The sequence below is a fragment of the Triplophysa rosa genome, linkage group LG6 (assembly GCF_024868665.1).
Source record: "Triplophysa rosa linkage group LG6, Trosa_1v2, whole genome shotgun sequence".
Taxonomy (NCBI): Eukaryota; Metazoa; Chordata; class Actinopteri; order Cypriniformes; family Nemacheilidae; genus Triplophysa; species Triplophysa rosa.
In genome coordinates, this window is record NC_079895.1 from 26965330 (window position 1) to 26986204 (window position 20875).

General features: G+C 38.7%; 2 protein-coding genes across 2 annotated transcripts in view; one reads left to right on the plus strand and one right to left on the minus strand.

The window, feature by feature from the left end:
* The window catches only part of agps (alkylglycerone phosphate synthase), a 28300-nt gene extending 16213 nt beyond the window's left edge, over positions 1-12087 (plus strand). The window contains exons 13-20 of the mRNA XM_057335711.1: positions 565-641; positions 2914-3026; positions 3599-3668; positions 5075-5136; positions 5262-5351; positions 6052-6151; positions 7112-7169; positions 10434-12087. Of these exons, the coding sequence (XP_057191694.1) occupies positions 565-641; positions 2914-3026; positions 3599-3668; positions 5075-5136; positions 5262-5351; positions 6052-6151; positions 7112-7169; positions 10434-10555 (692 nt within the window). The 3' untranslated portion in view covers positions 10556-12087. The remainder of the gene's footprint in view (positions 1-564; positions 642-2913; positions 3027-3598; positions 3669-5074; positions 5137-5261; positions 5352-6051; positions 6152-7111; positions 7170-10433) is intronic.
* Positions 12088-12699: 612 nt separating this feature from the next.
* pde11a (phosphodiesterase 11a) overlaps positions 12700-20875 on the minus strand; it is a 44436-nt gene continuing 36260 nt past the window's right edge. Inside the window, exons 15-20 of the mRNA XM_057335710.1 lie at positions 19622-19722; positions 18348-18425; positions 18176-18239; positions 18021-18095; positions 17725-17808; positions 12700-15725 (exon numbers count right to left, since the gene is read on the minus strand). Coding sequence (XP_057191693.1) covers positions 15516-15725; positions 17725-17808; positions 18021-18095; positions 18176-18239; positions 18348-18425; positions 19622-19722 — 612 coding nt within the window. The 3' untranslated portion in view covers positions 12700-15515. The remainder of the gene's footprint in view (positions 15726-17724; positions 17809-18020; positions 18096-18175; positions 18240-18347; positions 18426-19621; positions 19723-20875) is intronic.

Below are 20875 nucleotides of genomic sequence, written 5' to 3' on the forward strand. Positions count from 1 at the left end.
CGTGGTGTATGTAGACAGAAATAGCTCGTTCTAAAGTAATATAAACCTAACGCTTCATTAGGTAAGGTCGTTATACACCTCTGAACACAGAGTTATGTATATTATATTGCATTTCTGTCAATGGATCCTCCAGAAAATTACACACTGGACATTTAATATTGTATTTTTGCTTCATTCATATTTTTGTTTTTCCCAAACATTAGTCACATAGAAACAAGTTAAAACCATACAATAATTTAAATTTATAAAATTGTAATTTCCACTTCTGGACTACATATCGAAATGACTTACTGTATAGTGAATAGTGTGTGTCTTCGTATGTGTGTGTCTTTATCAGACGAGCTGCATCACAATGATTTATGACTCTCTCTCTCTCTCTCTCTCTCTCTCTCTCCAGTCATTACTGTGCTATTGTTCAGACGACTAATAAATCTGCGGGTCTGTTGGGAAACTCGGGGGGGGGGTTGAGAACAGGGGGATGTGCGAGTGTTAATGACATCACACACCTCTGATATAAACTGCACTGAAGTATTTCTGATGGTTTTTGATGGTTTGTTTCGGCAGGTCATGCACTCAAGCCACAAGTGTCCTCCATGTTCACATCGTTTGTGGACGGGTTGAAAAAATTCTACATCACAAAGGTGAGAGGGGTGCGGCTTCTGTTTACAGCCCTCTGGAATGCTTGATTGAGCATTGTTTTTGTCATCTGACGGTGTGTTGAATGTGTCAAATTTTGCATATTGTTGCTGTCCTTTCAAAACCATATATCTTCATATTTTGATTAATTTTTTGTCATAAATCATTATTATTAGTCACCCTGTATGTTTGTCTCTGGCTTTAGCAAAAATCTAACCCTTAAAGTCCCAGTGAAATTAAAAATGGCAATTCTTATTTTTTCATGAGATATTGCAGTGTTTGTAGTAAATAGCTTATCAATGAGGGTCTTTTTAAAATTCATGAGCCCTCATAATCTTCAGTTAAAATCTGAAAATGCGCTTGTGCCCTGAAATGACTATCCATCTGAAATGACGTAAATTAGACGGCTTGGGAGGAGCATCCGTTAACTCCTCCCCTTCAACTGTCAGTCTGCAGCCAGCTTCATTTCGAAATCAATGCAACGGCTGTTTTTACACATCCAAATCAATCAAATGAAAAACGCAAGCCACGCCCACTAATTGTCTCCTTTGAAATTCCTTTTCACTCGGAAATGTGTCCGAATACAGAAGTAAAAACGATCGCAACTTCCGGTTCACAGGGACTTAAAAGAGTATGAAAAAGTAAACACCGTATTTAATCATTTTCATAATATTTATTTTCAAATTTTCATAAAATCTGTGAATTTGGACATCTGAGGTTTCGGAAGGACAACAACGATACTTCGTGTTTATTTGTACAGACTGTCGACGAAAATACGAAACTTTAACACAAATCAATATTTCACGTCTATGAATTTTTATTTTGGTAAATAAGAACGGTGATGTGGTGTCCAGGGGCCCGTTTCAATAAGGAGGTTCAACCAACTCTAGGTAAAACCTTGAACTCAGAGTTGGTTTACTTAGAAATTAGAAACTTTGAGTTTTTGGTTTCAGAACAGCTGATTTGAGTTAGTTCAATTTACTCTGGGTAGACTTGCCCTGGGTCAAGCGCGTGCACCACGACTATAAAAAGCCATCATCAATGGAGCTCAGATATTACGATTCACCATGGCAACGGCACCAAAAAAAAGCAACATGGCGGCAGAAAGCACTTGAGAGTGAGGCACACTTTCCACTCTGCATACAGTGGATTTACTGATGTGCTAAAAATGACTTAAGTTTCAATTAATAAATAGATAAATGTACCAATAAATTAATCATTAAATGAATGAAACGACAGAAATAATTAAAAAATCGTATGTTCTCACTCGCCATGAGTTCTCTAGTTTCGCGAATGAGACATCATGGTGTATAGGACACCTGTAGGGCGTCAGACTCTCGTGTAAAGTCAGACTGATCGCCGGTTTGAACCCTGATCTGAGCAGATTAGAATTGGAATTGCTGCACATCATAATAAATTGTTTATTACCTATATCCCTTCATTTCTGCATGTATGTCTGTATTTATTAATTCTTTATTTATACACTTTATTAAGACATTTCTCATCGTCTGTAGGAAATGATGCTCTGATGTAATACACGTACGGTGGCTGATGTTATTGATGTAAGGATGGATGAGATATATTTTGATATATCTAATTCACTGTAAAGAAAAGCGGTACAGTTTTAATAAAAATGCCCAGGGAAATGACTAAATTCCACTCGGGTCCTAAATTGCTCTCCTGAAATCAAAGTACAGTCCAATGAATGAATGCAGCCTCTTCATGAGTCCTCTATAAAAGCACACATGAGGTCTCTGTGTGATCAAAATGTGTGCCATGAATGACTGTATTAATGAATGAGTTACTCCACTTGCGCTTTAAAAGGGGGAGGAGATAAGTAAACTCTGGGTTAACAAAGAAAACCTGCTCCCGACCAGGTTAGGTTCACAGAGTAAGTTACTATGGTTACTGACTCTAAGTATAAGTGACCTCTCCTTTAGAAACGGCTTGAGTTACCCTACTCTCTCAGGTTTGACATAACTCGCATTCTGAAACAGAAAACCCAGAGTTTCCCTCATTTCAGGGTTAATTTACTCTTTTAATAAACTGAAAGCCCATTCACAACGCTTGTAACTAATGTGTAATACGTCTGAAGAAAATAATATACGACGGGACTATAACCAGTAGGGTTTGCATATGATTATTTTACATGGCCTTAGTGATATCCTCAGTAAAAAAGCCATTTCCCGGGTGGAGAATATCACAAAGATCACAAGCATTGTTTGTTTTAGCATAAGACTGAGTGACGTCTGTATTATATGTGTGATGTGTTGTCAGTTCAAAGGATTCGACCCGCACCACCTGTGTGTCGCCACACTGCTGTTTGAAGGGGATCGTGGGAAGGTTTTGCAGCACGAGAAACAGGTGTACGACATTGCAGCCAAATTCGGGTAAGAATGTGTTGGATTTTGTATGTTGGTGTGTAATCAATGGTGTTTCTATAGATCTAGAGTAACTGTTGGAGCACGGGTCAAACGGGCGGTGACCTCTGCCCTTCACTGATCTTTCTGATTCAATACAGAAGCGGTAACGTTTGTCTCGCGCCTTTCATCCGGTCTCATTCATCACACCTCATTCAGTGTGTGTGTGAACAGATTGAAGGATTCGAGAATATTTCATTAGAGCTTGATTTGATGGATAGAGAGTGAATCTTACCGCTGACCTTATTGAACCTCTGCTCCTGGTGTGTGTGTGGCCGGGTAAACCCTGTAGTGTAAAGACCAAATGTCCCCTTAAAGATAGGAATACTAGTCATTTTGTGGGGGTCCCCGTGAGATAAAATTCTTCAAAATAAAATGATGTAAAAATGGGTGAGCTTTAGAAGATGCAATATACAGTTTGCACAGGACAAAAACCATGACATCTATAGAAAACTCCCATAAAACATGGAAACCCAACGTGCACCAGACCACATTTCTTCTGTGCTGATGATATACGTGTTCTCTGTGCGTGTGTGTTTCAGGGGTCTTGCAGCAGGAGAGGACAACGGTCAGAGGGGATACATGCTGACATTTGTGATCGCGTATCTGCGGGTGTGTTATCAAACTCCAGTCAATTTTCTTAGCTCTGGTTCAAAGCTAGCAGTCGGTTGATATGGTTGTTTTATGGCCAATGGCGATACAACACAGCTGTAATTACAGTAAACAAGAGAACGTTTTCACATGAAATAGGCAACCCCACACACGATAGATTACATTTACTGTAGACCAAAAAATAGGGTGGTCGTTGAATAAATTGAAAGGAATATATTGGATCGATTAACTACTAAATGAATGGGAATTAAAATGTTATAACACAATATATGAAGAGTTTGGTTCCAAAATGAGATAAAAATTGTTCAAAAATCATGTTTTTTATTGTGCATTCCAATTAATATCAATCAAACTGCAGTTGGTTTGTTTTGATTTAAGCCATAATAACTCGAAAATACAGCTGACTAACACAATAAAAAACACGATTTAAAAACTTCTCATTTTGGAACCAAACTCTTCATTTGTATCTCCGTCACCTCACACGAATGAAAAAATTCCAAAATTCAGCTGATATATTGAACACGGCATTCAGTCGCAGAAAAAATGAAGAGAGCATTCCAAATGTTCATGTAATCATCATTTCTAGATGTATTGTGGTCATTTCAGTCCAGTGTCTGTTGAATTTCAACAAATTCAAACATCAGGAGCGACATAAAGTCATCCAACAGACTGACAGCATGACAAGACAAAAAACTGTCACACAGAAAACTGCGATACAAATCCAGGTTATCACATAAAAAAATATTTGTTGGAACTTTTCCTTAATACACGTAGAAATATGACTGTTGCGTTGCTTATAAGTGAATATGAACTTGTTGCTTTGCAGTAGTTGAGGTCTGAAAAACCACAGAGCATCTTTTCTGTTATTCACCTGTTTCTCCAGTTTTCGTTTTCTGCAAATAAATGCTCATAGAAACAATGTTTTTATTTGCAATTTGTGAGAAATATTTTTGGTAGTTTAAAGAATGAAACAAAAAAGATCATTTTTGAGACTTGCACTTTTTTTAATACTGCTGGTCTGCGCTGAATACAATTTATTTTACATCGCATAAAATAAAGCAGTGTTATTCTATTCATAAATTCTTTATTTTTGGTCTTATTTTTTATGAAAAAATATATCCAAAAGCACCGATAAGAAAACCGTTAAAGTACCGGACCGATAAGCAGTATCGAGTAGTAATACCGTTAAATTCTTAGCGATACCCATCCCTAGTTGAGATGCAGCTGTAAATCGGTCATCACTATCAAAAAGCCTCCAAGCGATTTTGATGTGTGATGGGTTTTAAATGAGAGCTGGACAGTTTTGTGACGGTGTAGCTGTAAATCTTTGACTGAGTTAATATCTCTTTAATCATGTATGACCATGCGTTGAATGTCATGTTAAATCCAGTGTGCCGTGTGTTCAGGATCTAGGGATGGACTACTATGTGATGGGCGAGTCGTTTGAGACGTCTGTGCCGTGGGACAGGTGAGAGACACTGTACTGCTGTTTTACTGGAATCACAAGATGAGAGAGACAAACGGAGTTCTGCTGCTGACGTCTGCCATGTTACTGAAGGATTTCTGTGTGGATCTGTTTTCTTTCTCTTTTAGGGTGTTGGACTTGTGCAGGAATGTGAAGGAGAGGATTGTGAGGGAGTGTAAGGAGAGGGGTGTACAGTTCCCCCCGCTCTCCACATGCAGGTACACACACGGAAATCTGAGGGGGGGCTTTAGATAGGCCGGTCACATAGCAATGCCCTAGCAACCAGACCACACCTTAGCAACAACCTGGCAACTAACCACAACAGTGTTAAAGTCACTCTTAAGACTAAAGAATAGTTCCCTTTTTACACGTACGCGAGGGACAGCGTACAGTGCGCGTGACGCAAATTTCGTCATCAGAATAGTACGCGCACCGCCGGGGTTTTGTTACCTCCCGTACAAAGTATGCGCAGGTCCATTTCTTGCCGTAATTAGATTAACCACCAGGTGGCAACAGTGTCTTGGGTGCATCGATTCAAGGTAGTAGAAGAAATTCTGACCCCTGTAGGCCCGGAAAGGTATTGCAATATGTCGCAATGCGCATGCGTCAATACCCGTGTGTACGCGTACTAGTCAAAAGCAGTATACTTTGCACGTCTGTGTGTTTGGCTGTACGTGCACGCTCGCGGACACACACACAAAAAGAAGTATGCCACAGGCTTTATCTTACAGTAAGCATGAAACACAGACAAAGAGAGAGGGAGAGATCAGATCTGTTTGTCAGGCATTTGTTTTCTGTCGTGTGCTTTCTGACCGTGACTGATGTGGCCATTTAACCTCTGCAAAACCAGATAACACAAACTCACAGCTAGCAAACTTTATCTGACTCAAGTTTAAAAATCTTATTTTTTGCTTCTAGAGTTACACAGACGTATGACGCCGGTGCTTGTGTGTATTTCTATTTTGCCTTTAATTATCGAGGTCTCAGTGATCCCGTGCACGTCTATGAACAAGTGGAGGTACGTAAACAACCTGAAGATGAGTCTTAGTATTTCTTTCTTTGAGATTATCAGTATAAAGGGATACATCACTCAAAAATGAAAATTCTGTCATTTCCTCGCCTTCGAGTTGTTCCAAATCTGTATAAATGTCTTTGTTCTGATGAACACAGAGAAAGATATTTGGAAGAATGCTTATAACCAGACAGATTTTTAACTCCCATAGTAGGAAAAATTACTTTAGAATTGTTTTGTTCTGTTGAACACAAAAGAAGATATTTTGAAGAATGTAAGACAGCAAACAGTTCTGGGGCACTTTTGACTACCATTGTAATTTTTCCTACTATGGGAGTCAATTGGGGTCGAGATCTGTCTGGTTATAAGCATTCTTCCAAATATCTTTCTCTGTGTTCATCAGAACAAAGACATTTACACACATTTGGAACAACTCGGAAGGGGAGTAAATGATGACCGAATTTTCATTTTTGGGTGAAGTTTCCCTTTAAAGCATTTATTATAGTTTTGATTCTAGTTTTATTTCGTTTTATTAATAATTTAAATTAGCCTTTTTAGATTTTATGTTCATTTTAAAGTTTTAGCAATTTTGGTATATGCTGTTGTCATTTAATAATTTGTTTATTTTTTATGTTGCTGTTAAGATTAATACATTTTTATTTTATTATTATAGTTTTAGTGCTTTAAACTTATTTCAGTTTATTTTCCAGGCAACATTTCGATTTTTCATTTAGTTAAAGTTTTTCCAATAATGTTTGGGTCAGTATTTTATTTGATTTCAATGTACAGAAACGTTTTCAAAGTTTTCATTTTAGTAAACTAAAATATCCTTGGTTTAAAGCTCGTAAATGATGTCAAATCAATGCCGTATGGTTTCTGTTGAAGTCTAAATAAATCTCTTCTCTGTTTAGTTTGAAGTAAATCTTGATAAAACACAATTCTTCTTTTGTCTCTGTTAATGTGCAGCACGCAGCCCGAGAGGAGATTTTGGCCAACGGAGGAAGTTTGTCTCATCATCATGGAGGTAATTTCATACAGCACACGGTTTTAATATAATGAAATAAATGATTTTATTCTCACTGATGGATCTAAACATTTCCACTCGGCCTCTAGACATGGAAAAGGAAACTTCATGGGTTGATCTTGAGTTTGGGTCGGTGGTTTGTCCGGGTTTATTGGCTTTGAAACGCAACTTATCTACATTACCTACCATCCGCCTGCTGTTAGCTAAACGTCACCGGACTCATAAATCACACGAGCGCACACTCACACACACACACACACACACACACACACTCTCTAAAGGCTGTTTATAAATACAATATATGACTGTTAGAATGAGGGAAAATAAATGTTTTTGTGATAGTTAAAACTATTTTTTTTACTATTTTTACAATCTAAAAAAAGTCTTGACTTTAGCACAGAACAGAAAGTGAGTGTGTTTGGGGGGTCTAGGGGGTCTCTGTAATTGTGATTAATAGCAGTAGCGTGGTACTATCTGCCTGCCGACAGGCCCTTTTGTCTGCACACACATCACGGCATGACAAATGAAGTGTGTGTGTGTATCGCTAAAAACAGATGTAGTCTGGGCTGGCGAGGTGGGAGGGCGCACACACTTTACTAACCCGTGTTTACCGTAGGTCAGAGCTGCGAATGCAGTTTGCCAGACCACCTCTCTCTCTGTCTTTAAACACAGATACGCACATTGACCACATGCACACACATCTAAACAAACACACAGATGCCCTTTGTTCTTTAAAGGACACTGTAAGGTTTGGGGGAATTAGCCTCTGTTTAAGACCGATAAGAAAATAAAGATGGCCAACACAAACATGCTTGAGCATTCAGCGAGAGACTTGCATGCGCTACAGAAACACAGAATGTTTAAGATAGAGCGGTTTATGATTTGCCATTTAGTCACTCTTATGCATAATTTGGTCAAGCTATTTTTTGGATGCTTTAAGGCACAAAAAAGTCGGTAGTGGGGCTACATGGTATTAAAGTTGCTATAACTGGCTCAATGCAATAGGATAATGCTTAAAGTTTGTAAAATCAATTTATAGACCGCTTCATCGGACACGTGCGCCTGGACTGCAGTTAACTTCTGGTCTGTGTCTAATGATATAACTATTTATATTTTGTTTAATTTATGATCATATTAATTTAATGATTAGTTTATTGTATAATAATTATATTTAATAAACGATTTGTTAAATTTTTGTTGAATGGGTGCTGTAGTTTGGTCGCATTTAAAGAAAGCGTAAGGTACACTGACATCTAGCGGTTGAGCTTGGTATCGCAGTCTAAATTCAAAATATTGGAGAGACAAGTTTAGCCAAGATTAGCCAAATTAATCTACAGGTGCTCTATTGTTTGTGAATTTGCACCGGAAGTTAAGGGCAAAGCTTTGAAACTGTTAAACTTTGAAACTGTCACTTTGAAACCGTCTATATTAAATTATATTTGAAAACTGAAAATCATAAAACCATCATACGTTTCATTTATGTTAATTCATTCATGTATCATTCTTCTTTGGGAAAAGAAATCATCCACCTAAAACACGTAACTTTTTGAATTATGAAAATCATTCAATTATTGCAAAAAATGTGCATATCGCAATCGCGATGCAATGAATCTGCAGGTTGTTGCCATTAGTTTTTTTCTGGTTCATCGAATCAAACCAAACGAGCTGATTCACTAAAATGAATTTGACTTCACACCACCATCCCAGTCATTTTGGTTCAGAGTTAAACCCCGTTTTTGGTGCTCTGACCCAGCTGATTTACATTCTTGTGGGTATTGGCCGCAGGAGCTTTGTTTGTTTGGCAGCATGCAGACCGAGTTTGATACTCTGATGCTCAGCGTGATGATGACGATGGAGGAGGATGAACAGCGTGAATGTGTTTGTGCAGGTGAAGACCTGGGGTTACAGATCAAATGGCGTTTGAGTGCATCTACCCAACACGTGCGCCGGTCTCGCGCTTTATTCGCGCCTCCGTTTCTGCGTTTTCTGGCTGCAGTTTTTGCAAGTCTCAGCTGTACCGGAGCGCTTATGAGAGATGAACACTGACAGGCTTCATGATGGAAGGAGAATACGAGTCGATGGCGAGATGATAGATGTGTAAATTATCTCCGTGATGGAGGCAATGATGCAGTCAGGCCACCTTCTGTTTCTCTCCGCCGCCCAGCAGAGACGCACGCACATGCACTGCTGGGGTTTGGGGGAGGGCTCATGAATCCTGCTCGTGATTGGTTGGTTCTGCGATTGGTGGGCCGGCCGTCTGCGTCTCAACGGCGGCTATTTCCATATGCATGAGAGAACCTCGGGTTGGGGTGTTGCCAATAGCGAGCTGCCCCTGCCCTAAACTCCGCCCCCTTCTGAAACGTTAACGTATTATGTGACGAAATGCCGTCTGCTCGCTTATCAATCATATTAGGCGTGGAATAGAGAGAATAGAGCAAGGGTGGACTGCTGTTCTCACAAAAGATGTGACGGGTAATGTCGGAAAAATGAGTTTGAGGTATTTTTTGGCAAGGCAGTCGTGATTGTTTTTCATGTTCATGTTTGGAGGATTTGAACACCCCAAAATAGACACCCGATTCATTTTAGCTGAATTGGCTGATTCAAAAAGTAAAAAAAATGGGCAAATTATTCCTAAAATACCTGCTTCATCTTATTATTGAGTGTCAAATAATTGTATAAGAAACATGTACATCAGGTCTGTTTGCTTTGCATATCAATATTCAGACAGACAGATAGTGAGACAGGCAGGCAGACAACGAGTGACAGACAGGCAGACAGAGAGAGAGAGAGACAGGGAGAAAGAGAGACAGACAGTGGGGCAGACAGATAGTGAGACAAGCAAGCGGAAAGAGAGAGAGAGAGAGAGAGAGAGAGACTGATAGTGAGACAGACAGACAGAGAGAGAGAGTCAGGTAAGCGAAAAGAGAGACAGACAGGCAGACAGAGAGAGAGAGACGGACTGATAGTGAGACAGAGAAAGGCAGACTGGCAGAAAAAGAGATGGACAGAGAGACAGTCAAAGCCATGCTGAGAGACAGACAGGCGGAGAGTGAGACAGTAGTGATTCGAGCAGGAAAGCGAGTGCTGCTGTGTTGTGGTTTCTCTCTGCTGGGACTTTGATAGTCTGCTGCTCACCATAAATCACATCATGCAAAGCATCTCAGTGTTTCAGCAGCGTCGCCCACCCCCACAACATCCATCATCATCATCCACACCGGACCATTCACTTCCCGCTGTCTCTCTCTCTCTCTCTCTCTCTCTCAGTGGGAAAACTCCGGAAGGAATGGATGAAAGAGAGCGTGTCCGGCGTGGGTCTCGGCATGCTGAAGTCGGTGAAGGAGTACGTGGACCCTCAGAACATTTTTGGGAACAGAAACCTGTTGTAATTTAACAACACTGATTTGTTTTCAATGATGTACTCATTGATTTAAACTTCATCATCCATATTCTTCTTGTGTGCACAGAACCATGATAAACCAACTCTTTGTTTTCCATCAACACTATGGTCTGGTGTTATTGTCACCTTTAACCTTTGACCGATCGGAGTGTGACATCAAAGCGCAGCTTACCAATGGCTCTCGCCATACTATGATGTCATATGCCGATCGGTCTGCCCTCTGGTCTTCCCATTCTTCATTTGATATCACAGGTTTTTATCATTAATACTGTAATGTCTGAAGTAACGCACTACTGTTGTGTTAGTACGGTAGACGTGTCTGAATTCTGTGCCTTCTGTCTGTCTGAAACTCTAAATGTTTACTCCTTCCTCTCTTCCTTACTCTGTTTTTGCCTTTTCCATTTGTCAGCTTAAACCGTTTCCATTAAAAATGTTTTATATTAGATGGATGAATTTAATGATCAAAGCAAAACTAAATAGACACGTTGCACCTTATAATCTAAATCAAATCTATATTTTTGAGTAAGACGATTAGAGCTGTTTTAAGGGCCATTACGTTTTTACATAATGCAAGAAACTAGAATGAAAACAGAAATGAAAATCAACTCGACTAAACAATGATTCAGAATTAAAATGTAATACAAAATATGTTTGATGATCTGCAACATGTTTTATACAGTTACTAATGTTCTTAACACATTTTCTCATTATATATAGTTTCCTGCTGAAAACGTAAACGATTTATTAAAAAAACCTTAATGTTCCCAAACGATGCAATGTTATACATACGAATGTAGATTTTGAGGTGAAATTGTGCCTCAGTTTTGTGTTGAGAATTGACCCTTGTGAATTCCGAAGGTTAATGTTGTGTGTTGCGTGTTTTCAGCGTGATGTGACTGATGTTGCGTGGATCAAATCTCTCTCCTTGTGTTCTTACCAAAGAGTGTCGGCAGACGCTTCAGCCTCACAAACACGCGTGTACATGCTGTATATATCCATCAACTGAACACTCATCATGATAAATTGTATTTTTTTAAAGACAACATATGCAAAAAGCCAGAGCTGATCTGAACTTGGATCTAAAACAATATCTGTGACTGTTTATTTCCATAAGCCCCGCCCACTGCGGTTGTAAGCCACGCCCATCACTGTCAACGGCTCTGTTGTTTAACAGAGCTTTTCCCGCGTTTCTCAAATGACGCCATCATTTATAAAGTGTCTGAGGAGCTTCATCGTTTGTGTTGTAAATCAGTAACCCTTTCTGTCTTAATGAAACTAAAAATGAAGGATCCTGAGGTTTGCTCTCTCCTCTGAATGTTCCTGAACGGTTTCTTCTTCGATCACGTTTTACTACAACAAGAATTAAAAAGAGTGTGTTAACAGATTTGAATCTGGATATGATGAAAACTGTCCTCGTCTTTTGCCAGATCTCTTGATCGTGTGTTTAATATCGGAGTACAATTTGTCAAAGCTGTTTGTGCAATAAATGAACATGTTAGAACACTTGCTGTCTTAGTTATTCTTGCGCATTTATATCGTTACTATAGTAACTGCTGGTTTTGTCATAAAGTACTCTATGTACATGCAATAATGTGATATTACAGGCAGCCCTTAGAAAAGTAACCATGGTTTTTATTTAGCAAAATAGTGTAAAACCATGAATGAGTATCACAATGATTTTACTACAAATATGATTAAACTATGGCCATTGTTGTGAGATCACGGTGAGTGCGGTTAGCTTGGCATACTAAAGCAAAGCATTAACGTGCATAACTGTGTCTAACCACATGGTGTCACTCTTGAGTGACGTCTGTCTACAATGGCCCTGTCCCAAATGGCGCACTCCGGTCTTGTGGACCTCCTCTGAGTCCACACTTGGTGACGTCAGGAAGTGCAGCCCTATAGGGCACTACGAGTCCACAAGGGTACATGGGAGAGCATTTTTGGGGGGGGCCAGACTTGAGGTTGTCATGCCGTTGTTGTTATTTACAGGACATTCGTTCCAGTTTCATAGTTCTGTATTTCATGTGCTGATCGTGCCAAATGAGTAGTAGACCTGTTTATAATGCAACTGCTTGTGTAAATGTATTTATTTACCATATGTGCATAATGTGTTCTTATGTTGTCACTTAACATGTCTGTATAATACAGAAGCTGTGTTGTTCTGCTTTACAGAGCCCAGACGATTAAATATAAGCTTTTTACCTTAAGAAAACGCATTGCATTACAAGTTTTGTATACTTTAATAGTTGGCTTAATAAGAAATAAGTAAGCAATAATAAAAATTATATATTTTGAGTTTTATCGAAACATACATACATTTAAAACTGATCTGTCATGTTTAGGCATGTCTGCCATCCACGACACTCCTCCCATCCGTTCTCTGATTGGTCGTTCGCAAGGATTCCTGGGTTGGTAACTCCGTTTCAATGCGGTCTTTGGCGCTCGCGAGCACACCTCTGAGCGCAAAAAAGACAAATGGGACACAAGTAGACTTGGCGAGCACGCGCAATTTAAGTCCACGTGAAGTGCGCCATTTGGGACAGGATCGACTTGAATGGATCTCACCTCATCCACTGGTTAAAATGTGTGATGTGCACCAAACGCAAAACCCCCTCCACACACGCACAATAAATGTACAACAGAGACACGAAACATTACTAGCAGCACGTTTATTTGAATCGGACACTTCCAGAAATCATGCTTCAAAAATTCTCAAGAAATCTGTGTCAGACAAAAGAAGCGTTGAACCAGGAAAACAAGACGATTCAAAAGAGCCTCAGAGAATAATCCAAACATCTGTGATAATAACAAGAACCAATTGAAAAACGTTCAAAACAATGCAACTTTACAATATGAAACTATTCCTTGCTTTCGTTTCATGCAGGTACATTAAATAAAAGTAAAGAATAATGACAGTATGAATCTCTTTTTAAGGCATGCACTTCACTCTTTATCTGTTGCCATTTTATTCATTTCCCAAGAGCAGGTGGATGTGTTTCCAGCACATGAAGGAGTTTAGTCAAGTAGAGTTTGGTTCCAAAATGAGATAACTCCGTTTTTATTATGTTATCATATTTTTATTGTGTTAGTTAGCTGTATTTTTTATGTAATTACAACTTAAATCAAAACAAAACAAATGCAGTTTGATTGATATTAATTGAAATGCACAATATAAAAACATGATTTTTGAAGATTTTTAAAAACATAGTTATCTCATTTTATAACAAAACTCTTCGCAGAGATATGGGATATTTAATATCAGGAATATGCAGAAAAGAACTGAACAAACACATGTCAGATGTGAGTGAATGCTCGTGCTTCTATCTGCATATGACTTTGAGGCTTTACGTTTTCTTCGCATGGTTTCCTGTGATGGCAGACCATCACTTCTCTGTTTCAGAGAACAGCCGATGTCTTTCACGGTCTCGAGAAAGGCCCAAATGGCTGTTTTTTCCAAAACACAATGTAATAGTCATAGAATTCATGCTCTGTCTACAAAAATGCTGGTTAACAAATCTGATTATTTAAATACATTTTGAGTATTCAAGTTTCTGGCTGTTCTGTTGAGCATTCAGGATTAGATAAGAATCTGTGTCAGCAATTTGATTAAAGCTATTTGTTAAAATATGTTTCTGTCTCCCTCAACAACAAAAAATCGTAAATTAATGTGAAATTATTATTTTTTGTTGATATTGTGCGTTGTATTTTGCAATTGTGAGTGAATCTCAAATGATGATATTTAACAAATATTGATTTTCATTACAGTTGAACAGGGTCATGAATTTGAATGGATGTGCTTATTTGTCATAAAAACTGTCACGATTCATTTTTAAAAGCAAAATTCCTCATATCAAAATCATCTTATATCATTGTTTCGATTTCTGTCCTAATATATATTTATTGTAAAGCTACTTTGCAACAATGCAAATCTGTGAAAAGCTCTATAGAAATAAAACTGGATTGAATTGAATATAGGCCAGGTGTAGTAAAAACTCTGAGAACGGGTTAAGTGTTGAAGTGGCTTTCTTTATAAAGGCACATATGTCTCAGTTTAGAGTGCTAAATGTATAAAACCAAAACAGTGCTGATGTTTAGTTGGGTAAATATTCTGTGTATTGGGTTGGGGTTTGAGGTAATCCTGTAAACACACAGATGACAGCTGACAATGAAGGTCACACACATAACGCATCCATTTCTCGACCATGAGCTTATAAATGAGGGTAAAAGAAGCAGAGAATCTAAAGACAACACAGCTCCAATGACATACAGTATGAAGTGTAATGCAGGGGTGGGGTGGGGTGGTCTGCATGCATTAACATTGGGTGTGGGGGGGGGGGGCTTTAAACCAAGGCACAGAGAACAGCGCTGGAGTGGATTTGTATTGCAAGCATTACCAAGAGCCTAAAGCTCCACGATTCTGGACTAAATGTAACAGCCAAAACGACAGCGGCTAAACATACTGCATTGACCATTCGCTCTGCTGAAATGCACACAACACAGAATCGAGCTCCAGTGCTTCAGATATGTGTTCATTTACCAACGCAAGTCAAAGCTACACGGGAAAAATAACGCTATAATACCATTAAAACAGCGACGATCCTCAGTAAACCGTCCCTGCGTAAAGTAGCTTATAAAAACAATCAACCAATCACATGGCAGAGTCTCTGTGTTCGCATGCTAGCCCTAAATTAGCTCATTTAGCTCCCTGGGCTTTAGACATCCCTAAGATTTCTCCACACAAACGAGTCGTCGCTAGCTAAACGTGCAGTCTGTGGAGACGACACAAACCAAGTCGCAGTTGTCCGCGGTGCTCACAGACAGAGCAAATGGCCGCTAGAGGGCGCTATGAGGTAATGCCTGCTGGTCTGACGCGTGCAGCAAAGATCCAAACTCCTCCTGCGGTCGGAGAGAAGAGTACGGCGAAACGTGGCGTTCTGGTCCGTGAGTTAGCTGACGGAGCGGAAGGGACCGCCGTCGCTGGGGCTTGCACAGCTGCAGCCGGACGCTGCGGACTCGCCTTCGCATGGACTGCCGGGCCCGGGACTGCTTGATTCCTGACTGCGCTGGTGTTTGTGGTGAAGCTCCTCCCATTTCGCACGATTGGCCTGGATCAAGTCAACCATCGGCTGTAGTTTGGGGTTCAATTTCGCAAAAGTCTGGGAAGAGAGAAGACAGAGCACATTGATGTTACGTGACATTTCTGACAGGTAACTTCGTTTTGCAATTGCATGTGACGAACTCCAGCAACACAAGTATATATTTACATTTTTTCTTATTGTCCTGTACTTTTGAGCTTATAAGTTATTAGGCTGTGCTCAAGTTGTTTATTGGCGCGCTAACTTTACTGGTTCACAATTTATAACCGTACGGTAGACTAGAGATGATGTAACGTGCCGGGTCTCAGTAGCTTACGTAGCATGATCCTGCCTCGTCACGAATTTAGTTCGATGACTACCAAACCACAATAAATGTTTTATGGTCAAAAGCTGCTGATTCCTTAGTTCATGCACGTAGACTAATGTTGTCGGTATCTATAGTTACTGTGCTAGGCACTATTCCCATAGCGAGTTGAGTGCAAGTTAGTGATTGCACCTATTGCACAACGCCTGGTCGCGAGTGTGTTTCCCAAAATACAACTACAGAAAATTATTTTAGTTGGTTACTAAACACATTCACGTCCATGCATGCTATGCGCTAACGGCTAACAACCAGCTGCTACCTCAGAATCTAGTTTGAGCTAACAGTATAGCCCAGTGGTACACCCCGCGGGAACCAAAAGAGTGCTTTAGTACATGCACAGTTTATGAAGTGACGTGATGTAACAAATTCAAGTGTATTGCCCACGTGGAAGCTTATACTGCGACAGTATTTACGACACTGATAACAGACAATTGCGCTTATCAACCACACGGGGGAACCATAAGCAAAAGTTCTCTAATGTTGCTTTAATGCAGCATTTACTGTTTCTCCTGACACAGAGGTTTGATGCAGAAATGTGACCCTTGAACACAAATCGCAGAAGGCTGAAGGAGACTAAAGGGTATACTACAGTTTTGTATACAAATGTTTTTAATCACTATGTTGCCTTGTTGTTTGATTGACAAATGTAATGCTACTTTCCAAAAGTAAATGCTTTATTGTAAATAAAAAAAAATGTTTTGTAAAAAATTGTATAGAGATTTAACAAAACAAATTTTTGTGCAGTTAATGTTTTTATTTTATTTTTTCTTATTAAATCTGCTCTATCTATGCCAGAGGAGTCTGGTCTCTACCAAGGTTCTTTCTCCACATTATATACATTTATAGTGGAGTTTTGGTTACTTGCCACTGTCACCACTGGCTTACTCAAAGGGAGACTGGTGGTTTTGCTTCTTGGGGGTTTATACTCCATGAACAAACATCTTAAATTTAAAGGGGAGACATGATACGGCGAAACAAATATTATGACCCCTTTAACGTGTGCATGTAAAGGTCCAATGTGTCATTTTTTGGAGGATCTATTGACAGAAATGCAATATAATATACATAACATGTGTTTAGACTAGGTGTATAAAGACCTCAAATAATGAAACGTTATGTTTTTATTACCTTGGAGAGAGAGAGATATGCATGCTTTATTGACTTTAAAAAAGCTTTTGACTCAATTTGGCACCAAGGACTTTTTTACAAACTTATTGAAAGTGGCATAGGTGGTAAAACCTATGACCTTATTAAATCAATGTACACCGAGAGTAAATGCGGCATAAAAATAAATATATCTACACAACATTATATTATTATAGCCCTTTATTCTGATACTTACATCTATATTTTGAATTTGTAAATCTTTGTCTAAACTATACTCTATTTCTGTTTTTATGTTTACATATAATTTATAAACCACTTTAAGTTGCACTACATACATAAACACTTTATTTTATTTTATGACTATAATTATCTTTCTTTTCGTTTGTTACATATTTGCACTATTTGTACGCAGCCCCGCTGCAAATGCTTTGGCAATACCAATGTACACTTTGTCATGCCAATAAAGCACCCTTGCATTGAAATTGAGAGAGTTACACCTCAATAAACAGAACACATCACAGTTTCTCAACCTTTCCCGAGCATTTTACACGTTTAGGTCAGTTACTGTTCATCACGGGGTGGCAGTACCTCATATAGCGGAGCACAGATCCCATCAATCCACTCCAGCTGTAAACCCGGCAGCTCATCCTTACGGTTCCGGTCAAAAATAGCCTAATACATAAATACACATATTTGCTAAACACAAACTCATGGTTGTAAACCCATACAAAGAAATAAAAAAACACTATAGAGTGTCTCAAATGTTTCTGCATCTGCACTACTACTGTTACACTTAATAAACTAAAAACTATACTAATACTAGTCCTTGAATTATACTTCAAAATGTATTTTGTAAAAGTGTTTTTTTAAGCTGTTCATCTTACCGAGGGAATGAGTTTGAGTTCAGACCTCTCTCTGTCTCCCTGCTCAAAGAACTCACTGGTCACCAGCTCGGCCACCTGTTATACGACAGAGAAAATCACATCTCAACCCGCTCTCTCATTCGCAGCTGTGGTGCATTGTGGATAACAGCGCCTACCTTGCAAGAAATCTCCCAGGGTTTAGTGACAGCTCCCAGATCACACGCTGTCATCAACATCGACCTGTGAGAAGATCACAAGCCTTGTTAACAACTATTAATAAACATGCTATTATTATCATCTCATCTTCACCTGCGCAGGTGCATGTTTAAGCATGTGACCTGACCTGACCTGCACATGTCTCTGTGTTCCTTCACGTTCCAGTTGTATTCGCCTTTATTCACCAGCTCAAAGAATGAATTTCTGTTTCTGTGAATGAGAAGCAGCTGCAGTTCACAGTCGTGCCACATGGCGGCAGTATGAGCTTCAACAAACACACAACATCTGCACTACAGCGCACAGACGCAAAACAAACAACTGACTTCAGTTGAACTCTACAGGGTTACATTTCTAGAAAGAAGGTGGTATATTGCAGTTATTACCGTGGTAAAGTTTCGAACAAACTAATGATATCTAAGAAAAGCATGAATTTTCATCTTAATGGTGATGAGAACATTGTGCCAAAAGTACACTAGTTTAGTTTCATGAACATTAAGACTATAGGTTATATGATGATTGTTTTACTTCAGTACTCAAAAGTCAAAGTGTTTCAAAGTTTCATCAAAATATTTCACTATTTGTAAACATTATAATCTTTACTACTTCCGTTAAAATCCCCTGCAGCGTAATAAATTAATGTTTAAAATATACAAAGCCACATGTAAAACTATACTGTAGCACACTATAGTATTTACTATAGTAAAGTGTAATAAAATACCTAGATACTATAATGTTTTTTAAACTTTACCATATAAATATTAAAGTATACTACAGTATTTACTACAATTGAATAATTCCCAATAGTTAAACTTACAGAATCCTACAGTTTTTTTGTGTTTACGAAATATATGTCTGTGTACTGTGCATATTAATTTTGTATCTGCATATTTATGTATTTAAGTAAAATATAAAAATAATAAACATGAATTTGTCATTTAAATGATTGGTAAATATAAATAAATACATGTAAATATTTACTAAATATTTATACATGTACAGTATGCGTGCGTTAATGTGTTTATTAATACAAAATAAATATGCACAGTGCACAGACATACATAATGTAAACAAAAACTTTTATTCTGGATGCCCTATATAATATGCTAATATAGTAATTACTATAGTAAATACTGTTTTATACTAAGTGTTTGTGAGGTCTTTTAAAAGTTTCATACATAATTAAGAACTTCTTGTACAATGGCAAAATAATGTTCCTGTCCATTAATATTTGCGTAACTGGTAATATTGTAGTTATATTTTATGTGTATGTTGGCTGTTTAAACAGCTTTGAATGTGGCTCGTAGAGCCATAGATGTTTTTATGAAAGCGACATCACAACATACAAATCGTCGAGAGCATCTTTGGATGAAAGATGAGTATTAATAAGTAAACCCGACGTTACTCACTGAAAGTACAGCGTGAGGTCTGTAGCCAGAATGGATTGTTTGAGGAGCTGCATGAGTTCACTGTACTCTTTTGATGACAGATTGGAGAAGATATTGTGACCCTGGAGAGCAGCAGAACTTCACAATTACAAATCACATTATAATACACACACATGGATGTATTCAATATCGATCTGAGCTGAGTGTGTCGCCACAGCTCAACTGCTTTGAGAACTGTGTTAGACAACGAGTTTCAATCCCAGATCACTGGCAGAAGAGTTTAACAATAACTCGACAGGCTCCATGTCCCAATGAATTTACATACAGTATATACAGTAAACTCAAGTACTCTCTACATCTCCATAGAAAGCAGGTCTGCATATAGCAAATACTAAACGTGAAATGGTAATATATTCACACAACCCTCCCACACATGCTAACATTAGAGCTTTATATTCAAATTAACTCACATTTAAGCACACACTCACAGCAGATACACAAGACACGCTTTCATACAACAACTGTCCTGTGAGTCCATGTATCGGTTAGCAATTACAAAAAAATGTATACAGTTTAATGTTAATATATTTTACACAACAGTTCCTTCTGGTTCTCGAACCTGATTGGCTGAGAGCCATGCGATATTCCGCCAGTATCACCACGGTATCACCACTTCACCGTTTGTATCATTTCGCTTATGCAAGTGAAACTGAAAAGTAGAAGACACGCACATTTGGCAACGTCTCTTAGAGGACCTCACAGCGCTCAGCGCGGGACACGAGGGTCTCAAGACCCACTTTACATAAAAGACATTCCAGTGTCAACTTGCTACTGTAAACAAGCGCATGTTTACATTGAAGAACGATGGAAAGTGCCGCAGTGCAATAGGAATAAGTGTCCTTTTACGGTCTCTCTCTTTCATTCACACCACACCTGGTCTCATTATTTCTCACTAAACACTTCACTGAAGCAGCACTGCGCTGATGTAAAAGACGTGACGGTTTCTTTAACTGTTAACCGCATTAATTAGGTGATTTTCATTTAGATATTATTTTAACATCTGTAAGGTTACTTGACTATAGATAATAGTAAGTAGATGCCACATTCGACCGCTCTAGACACATCGAGGTGTCAGCCATCTTGGAAAATGTTGCAATGCAACATATTCGTTTTCGTCACTCACAAAAATAACTAATTACAAATCCATGAGTTTTCCAAGATGTCACAACGTTGCACAGCCTCTGGTGTACATCCTTTTAAAAACTGAAAATGTCT